We start from the raw sequence: 8,570 nt of genomic DNA, 5'->3' as shown, positions 1-8,570 counted from the left end.
CTTATCTTTGTTTTTCCTTCTCAAAGACTGTTTTGGCTATCAGGCTCCTTTATGGCTTCATGTAAGTTTTAGGACTGTTTTTTCTACTTCTGCAAGAGAGTCATTGGATTTTTTAAAAGACTGCACTGAAGCTATAAATTGTTTTGAGTAGTATAGACATTTAATAATATTAAGTTATTCAATCTATTAATACAGGATGCCTTTCTTTTTACTGGGTCTCCTTTAACTTCTTTCATCTATGTTTTAGAATTTTTGATGTTTAAGTCTTTTACCTCCTTAGTTAAGTTTATTCCTAAATATTGTATTCTTTTTGGTGCTATTATAATTGAGGTTGATTTTTAATGTCCTTTGGGGAATATGTTTTTAGTGTATGGAAATGCAACTGGCTTTTTAATGTCAATTTTGTATCTTGCAACTATACTGAATGTATTAATTCTAACCATTGTGTGTGTGTACTCTTCAGGGTTTCTACATATATTGTATAAGATTATAACATCTACAAACAGAAATCACTTCACTTCTTTTCCAATTTGGATCTTTTTTACTTTTCCTTGCATAATATGCTCTGTTTCTTTGTTTTATAGTTTTTTCCCCAAAATTGAATAAATGGAGGATATTTTTAAAAATCCTTTCAGCATGTTAAAGATATTGTTGCATAGTCTGTAGGCTTGAGTAATTTCTGAGTAGAAGCCTGACATTCTTTCTTTGTTCTGTTGGTATGTACCCCAACTCTTTTTCTAGTTGCTTTAAGATTGTTCATTCTATCACTTGTTTTCCAGAATTTTATTTATTTATTTTATTTTAGCTTGCTATAGGGCTGTGCACTTGCTGGAGAGAGACGGAGAGAAAGAAAGATATGATACTCCTCAGGGGAGATAGCTATGTCACAACTTCTTCTCTTCCATCTCTCCTTTCGGGATTTCAGGTACAAACACACGAGTCTGGAGTGATTTTCAAGCTACTGGGTCTCAGACTTGAACCACATAGTCGGCCATGTGGAATCCTGCCAGGAATCTCTCTGCAGAACACATTTTCTGAGTGTGGGGCTGTGGATTAGAAATAAACGTAAAAATAGACACACAAAGACATACAAGTAAAGAAAAAACAAGAATCATGTGGGCCTGACTTCTCTAAGTGGAGATAGCCATGACCCCAAACTAGTCCCAGGTTTATTCTTTTAAAGGGAAAAAAATGGGGAGAAAGGAAACGGAATGCAAAGCCAGTTTTGTTTTCGGATATTAACTGACTGAAGATGAAAGGACAACTTGGCATCATGTATTTTCTCTGATCTTTTGGGGTAAATTATGATAAACACATGTGGCTTCCTTTAAACAGATACTGCTCTGCAGTGTCAGGCAGCTACCATATTTACATGCAAATTGCTTTCATCACCATGCAAATAACAGCTCAGGGAACCATGTTTCTGCATGTTTCTAAAGGTCACCATGTTTGCTCAGACTAGTTGCACTCCACAGGATCCAACTGCCTTAAGCTCCACACCACCTGCTGGCCCCATTTTCAGAAATTTGATATCATGTTACTTGGTGTGGTTGTCCTTATGTTTACATTGGTGGAGATCTATTAAGATTATTAGATCTGAATTTATTGTGGAAATTTTTGACTGTTGTTTCTTTAAAAATTTTTTCTCTATTTTCTTTTTACATGCCAATAACACATATTTACACTGTGTGATATTATCACACAGTTCACTAGTGCTCTTATTTTTTTGTTGTTGTTCTTTAAGGTTCTTTTTTCCCTTACTGTTTCAGTGTGGGTAGTTTCTATATTTACACCTTAATATTAACTTTTTCCTGCAATTTTCAATTTGAATTTCATCTCATTTAGTATATTTTTCATTTTAGAGATATTTTTCATCACTAGAAGTTCCAGTCTTTGTTATGTATCCCATTTCTATCTTAATTATATTTATGTTTCTTTACATCCTTTAGCATATTTATGGTGGTCATATTAAAAACCTTACCTGCTAATTCCATTATCTCTCTCACTTAAAAAAATCTATTTCTATAGATTTATTTTCTCCTATGGATAACATTTTCGTAATTCTTTGGATACCTGATAATTCCTTCCTTGATGGCAAACATTGTGAATTATGTGCTTTTTGGTACTGGGTTTTGTTATATCAAAGAATGCTGCATTTTTAACCATTCTAGCATGTGGTAACATTACTCACAGATACGTTTATTCCTTAGAGGTTTTTTTTTTAAGCTTGATAAAATGGGTCTAGAGCAAACTTCCACTATAAAGGTATGACCCTTCAAAGCACTCTGCCCACTGTCCTGTGTATTACATCTTTTTTCCATTCTGTTCTTTTTTTTTTTTTTCCCAAGACACAAATCTGAAGTTTTATTGAGGATAAAGTAGAAATCATAATGTGCCTTAGAAATGACATTCTGAGCAGGACAAGGGTCCCTTGGGTTTATGAACTCATTGGTGTTTCAGGGTTGAGCAATCAGGATTAAAAGATCAGGAATAAAAATTCAGGGGCCAGCAGGTGGTATGGTGAAGCTGGGCTCCTCACATAACCAACCACAGAGGGTGATTACTCACTTTCCCTCTCTGGCGAGGGGGAAAGAAACCTAAAGAAAGAAAAAACTAACCAAAAAAATAAAAGAATTATAAAATTCAGTCAGCACAGACTTGTTTAGGTCAAGTATGTCACCTGTGGTAAAGTGCACAGGAATGTTAACAGGCATTTTAAAGCAACAATATTTAAATCATCGTTTGTAATCTGAGAGGAAAAAATAAAGGGCTCAAAAACTTTTTTGCTTGAGATGGATGGAAGCCAAAAGGAGGTAAAGGAGCCAGTTCACACTTAAGGCCTGTTCTCTTTGGTAAGCAAAATTAAGAGACCTGAGTTTTGAATGCTTCTCATAGATAACCACAGATTTTTCAATGCTGCATGTGCCCTGGATGTGCTAATAATTCTTGTTACGTCCAATGCATAGATCAATGTGAAGATTCAGGTATCCTCAAGTGGTTCGTTGGTTCTTACCAGATCCTCCTCTTTACCCTCTTTGTGGTGTTGGCATCAACTGCTTTCATCTTTCAAGGTAAGGAGTCCTTATATTCAGCACCATGGACTTTGACTTGGAAACTGCCTTCATTTTATTTCACAAATTGCCCCAAATGACTCTAAGTGTTCCACTCTTCTGGTTGCCCCAGAGTACTTGAGGCAGGAACTTCCTAGCAGTTAAACAAGACAATAAACAGGACATATCCAAAATGTGTTTATTGGGATGGTTTCCCACTCATCTTGAGTCAGGATGCTTTTAGTGCTGCTTCCTCCTGAAGGAACATCCTTCTGTAAGCCTCGTTTTTCCTCCTGTAGACTGGCAGAGGACAATAGAGCAACCAATGCACAAAACTACCGTTTGTGCATGGCTAAAGACTGTGGTGATTTTATAGCATCCTGGGCACTTCACATCCATGAAGTAGGAATTTGGGCTCTGCACCAGGCGCTGCTTCTTGTGTTTCCTCTTCTCTTCCAGAGAGGGATGAAGGAGGTCCTTTGCGAGGGGCATGTTCTCGTGGGGAGGTCATCACCGCCGGAAAGCTCCATTCCGTTTGATAGAATGGAGACTACTCTATCTTATGTGAGCTCTGAGTTTCTTGGCCTGGTTTTCTTTTTTTCCAGTTCTATTTCTTATTTAAATCGAATTGTTGTACATCTTTATGGCATACAATATGATTTTTCAAAGCATACATGCTGTGTGTGATAATCAAATCAAGAAAATCATCATATATTGGGTAGTCAGGAAAGTCATGACACAGTTTTGCATTAAAAAAAAAAAAAATCATGACTTTCCAGGTGACCTAATACATTGTTTTCAAAAAAGAACCTTATATTCTTATGTCTGTTATTTTCAATGATTGTTTCCTCAGGCTTGTGGAATTTTATCCCACACAAATGCAGATCCTCATTTGGCCAAAGACTTGAGGAGACCCCTCCGCATCTATCAGGAGCTTCCACTTTGGGCAGCACCTCCTCTTTAGTACTCCAAACTGCATTTCAACTGCTTTGATATGCCTGAACTCTGATCTGTTTCCTCAACTTAATGAGACTGCTGGGCTCCCTTTGTATGCCCTTCTCTGCATTGCAGCCTATAATCTTCTCTGGTCAGTGAACAGGGGTGATCATAGAGCTCGCTTAGTCTGTCTTCAGGGGTCACAGTCCTACACTGTTGTCCGATGTCTTCTAATTCTTTGGTGCAGGAGGGCAGTTACCAAGGCAGATGATGTTATTCTAAGTCTCTCATGTGCATGCTAATTCTAATAGACCATTGAAATAGATACTATTACTACTATATTATGTTCATTTATAGATGAGGAAATTAGATAAAAAGAAGTTAAAAATCTCACCTGAACTCAGATACCTAGTCAATGTTAGAGCTAAGATTTGAACCTAGGAAGTCTGGGAGTAGGATGGAGTCCCAATCTCAAATTTAAAAAGAAGGTGAGTGAAAATATACGGGCTGTAGGAGTTATTCTCATGTGCACAAAATGGGTGGAGGTTTGACTAATTGATGCAGACAAGGTATAGGCTGCAGGGGCTAGAGGGTAGGTAGTCTGTCTCCAAGGTATTAGATAAGCAAGATAAGGTGTTATAAAGCCTATTGTGGAAAACATTCTATTACTGAATACCTAGATGTGCTTTGGGGAGTTTTGTATGTTTAATATTTCCTTGAGAGGTAATATAGTATAGTATTTAAAAAGCATGAACCAGACTTCCTGGGTTCAAATCCCAGCTCATAAGATTGATCAGGTATAGGAATTCAGGTGGTATCTTTAACTTCTTTACACCTAGTTTCCTCATCTATAAATACCAAGAAACACCAGTGCCAGGGTAGACAGGAGAGTCATGCATGCTTCCTATAGAAAAGAATACCTGGTGGGCTGACCTGGACAACACTGGCATTCCAAAGAGTGACGAGTTCAATTTGCCCAACAAGGCTTAGAGTCAGCATTTTGCAGGGCAGACATGACTGTCTAGAGAGTAAACCTGAGAAGACTCTTTGCAAATACAGCTGTTATGGAAGCTGGAAAATCAAGGTTCCATAGAAAAAAGAACTGCTGACTGCACAGAATGGTTACTATCTCAGAACTAAAGGTAAGAGGCCTGACACCTGGTGTACTCCTCTTCACATAAGGGAGGACTGCCTCCATTGTCTTAGATTCACTCCATTCCAGCACAAAATGAGGTCTTCACAGTTCATCAAATCCATGCCCTGGCTTCTATGAACATGTTATCTTACACTCTCTGGAAATGTTAAGAATGCAGAAAGTAAATGCTGTTTTGCATAATAAATGTTTATCACAATCCTTTTGAAAGTAATAACTAAGGAGGCTCCCCAAAGAGTGACCTATTCCTTCATGATCAATTTTTTTCCCTACTCAGTATGTGAGTAAACATCCCTTTAAGCTATTTGACCTTGAACATGTCATAATCTTTCTAAGCTTTAGCTTACTTATTTGTAAATTTGTGATGATGCCTAGTCCGTCACACTGTGAGGGTTAATTGAAACAATGTACATAATTAGAAGTTATTATCCTGTTATGAAGGAATTCAGATTTAGACCTGACTGATAAGGCACATGCCTCCTAAGAAAGGTGAAAATGGTGTAGTAACAACACATGTAAACCCCCACTATTAAAACTTCTGAGCTGAAAGAAATTTTGGAGAACACCTGGGATAAGAAGGGTGCAAAAATGAGAAGAGGTTGAGAAAGAAAAGTGAGGAACTGAAGAATTCCAAAAACAAATTTCTAAATTTATCTAAATTTAGATGATTCCTAAATCATCTAAATTTAATTCATTCACTCTAAAAAAAAAATCTTTCTTGAATGTCTACTATTAAGGGTGCCATGCTAGACGTTATCAACGTCCTAAAGATTGATAGGACCAGTAAGGGAAATGAGGCATGGACCCACCTTGTACTAAGTCTCCTGAGACTAGTTGTTAAGGACAAGCCACAGGTGCCTGCAGGCAGATAGACGGAGGGGTCTGCAACACACCTGTCCTGGCAGATTGCCTCATCCATCTGCCAGCCTGTCCTGTCAAAAGATCCTCGAGGCAAGCAATTTCATAGTTGCCCTTGGCCAATTCTGTCTCAAATAGACCATTCTTTCTTAGCCTAACTGAAACATCTTGTACTGTAGTTTAAATCCAGTTCCTCTAGTCTGTTCTCAAGACGGAGAGCAGCTGGCTACTACCTTCTGCCTAATAATCCACTGGGGAGTTGGAGACTGCTATTAAGTTCCTCTTGAGCTCTGGATACATTATCCATCATTGACTGACTGAGAAAACAGGATGTAGACATTGAGGTTTGTGTTCACAGCAAATGAGTTTCTGTGGGAATACAGTGGCATGCAAAACAGTGCAAACTGTCTTTGGCCAAGGACAAAATGCTGAGGTAGGTAGCTGCAAGATGGTCAGCGATGTTCTCCTAAGGACAGAGAACGAACTCTGATAGATCCTGGGAAACGTCTCTTCCACAGAAATTCATTCCAAAACCTCAGTGTTTGAGGACAAGGAAAGTTTGCTTCCTATCCAGATAAGACACCTCTTAGGGAGAACCAGGTGGTAAAATGAGGATTAAAGAGTGAAATCAAGACTGTATTGTAAGGGCCAGCAGGTGGTGTGGTGTGGTGGTTGTGTTGGACTCTGACATGGCTGACCGTGGTTCAAGTCCCAGACCTGGAAGCTTGCTTTCTCATTTTTCTTCTCTCTCTCTCTCTGGTGAGTATGTGCTTTATAGCAAAATTTAAAATAATTATAAGGAAAAAGAAATAGAGTGATTTTTACTCTAGGGCACATGCACTCACTGGGGAGACAGACATGGAGAGACAGCGAGTGAGAAATCACCACCCAGAGGAATGACCATACCCTAATCCCTTCTCCTCCATTCTCCTCTCGGGATCTTGGGCATGCACGCACATGTGCCCAGCATGAGTTTCACGGCCCCAGGTCCAGGACTCAAATTGTGGTTGGCCATGTGGGAGTCCAGGAACATAACCATTAAGCCATCTGCTGGTCCCAATTAAAAAAAAAAATTATTAAGGACTATATTGTAGTTCAGTTCTAAGTAATTTGACCTCATGCTATTAGTTATTTTAAAAGACACAACTATTTGTATATTAATCATACTATCTATTTTTTATATTTTATGGTACTTTGATATTCTGGGAGCCTTGGTAGCCCTGGAGAGACACCCTTCCCAGGGTAGCTAATTCCTAAACATGACAAAGGTTTCCCAGAATGTCCTTTTTCTATGCAAATCAACCAACTCAAAGTCCATGTCTCCAGTAACTTCCTTTATTTTTTTCTTCGTATTTGCTAGAGTGCCAGAGAGAAATGGGGGAGTAAGCAACCTCAATGAGGTGTGAACATGCCATAATCCCTTCTCCTCCATTTCTCATTTTCTTTGGGACCTTCGGCATGCACAAGCACTCCTATGCCTTCCTTAAGTAGCTGGGGCCAGGACTCAAACGGTGGTCAGCCATGAAGAATCTGGCTCCCCCAATCATCTCCTTTATCTCATACAGCAAGTCAATACCTGCCTTGTCCTAAATCATCCCAGCCAAGTGTCAAACAATCACCAACCGTGTAACCCAGAGCCTGCAGAAATAATTCAAACTCTCAATCTTTTAAAAAAATTTTTAGAGAGAATTTTGCTATAGGTGAGCTCGCTGGAGAGACAGAGAGATAGAAAGCAAGAAATCACCCCCCCCAAGGGGGTATGGTCATGCCACAATCCCTTCTCCTTCATTCTCCTCTTGGGATTTTGAGCATGCACACACACACACACACACCTGACGTGAGTTTTAAGCTGCCAGGTCCAGGACTTGAACCGCGGTCAGCTGTGCGAGTCCAGAGATGTAACTATTATGCCATCTGCTGGTCCCCAAACTCTCAATCTTAAACTTGCTCAAACTTTCCTACCTTGCCTTTCTCACCCCTTCCTTCAACTATAGTAAAGACTCTGGGTCATACTTTCCTCTCTCCTTGTGCCTTCGGACTGACTCTGCTACTTTTCCATGTGGCCCTGCATGGCATGGCACGGCCCCTTGACCTCTCTGGGTATGTCACCATATCCGAGTCCATCTGAGTCCATCTTTTGTTTCTGCAATAAAATTCGTGAGACTGGGTCATGTATAAAGACTAGACTTACTTTTCAGTTCTGGAGGCTGAAAAATCCAAGATCAAGGCACTGGTGTCTGGCCTGATGAGGGCCTTCTGGCTGTGCCACATAGCAAAAGGTGGAAGACAAGAGAGAGTGAACCCACTCCCACAAAGCCTTTTTACACATTAATCCATTTATGATTCAAGCACTTCCCAAAAACTTCCACCTTCTAATACTGTTGTTCTGGGGATTAAGTTTCCAAAATGTGCATTGCATAGGGGACCAACACATTTGAACCATAGCACTGGTAAACATCTTGAAACAATTTATCAGCTCTTAAATTACTTGGATAATATGCTTCATGTGGGAGTAATTTTAAACCACAAAGTACTGAGTTCTGTTGGGGTAATAATGCCCATTGCTAAGGTAG

The 8,570-nt window shown here is 39.3% G+C and overlaps 1 protein-coding gene across 1 annotated transcript; it reads right to left on the bottom strand.

Annotated features, from left to right (window-relative positions):
* Positions 1 to 2,634: 2,634 nt before the first annotated feature.
* On the bottom strand, positions 2,635 to 3,549 carry LOC102481868 (40S ribosomal protein S27-like). The gene has a single exon (XM_014585667.2). It carries the CDS (start codon positions 3,540 to 3,542, stop codon positions 3,291 to 3,293), a length of 252 nt encoding a protein of 83 aa, XP_014441153.1. The 5' UTR covers positions 3,543 to 3,549; the 3' UTR covers positions 2,635 to 3,290.
* Between the last annotated feature and the right edge of the window lie 5,021 nt (positions 3,550 to 8,570).

The sequence above is a fragment of the Tupaia chinensis genome, unplaced genomic scaffold (genome assembly GCF_000334495.1).
Source record: "Tupaia chinensis unplaced genomic scaffold, TupChi_1.0 Scaffold150288_1, whole genome shotgun sequence".
Lineage (NCBI taxonomy): Eukaryota > Metazoa > Chordata > Mammalia > Scandentia > Tupaiidae > Tupaia > Tupaia belangeri.
Note: the sequence above shows the minus strand (reverse complement) of the source record. Positions and strands in the feature narration are given on the sequence as shown.

Excerpts from the sequence above, each read along its gene's own strand:
- LOC102481868 (XM_014585667.2), bottom strand. The coding sequence starts at position 3,542 with ATGCCCCTCGCAAAGGACCTCCTTCATCCCTCTCTGGAAGAGAAGAGG.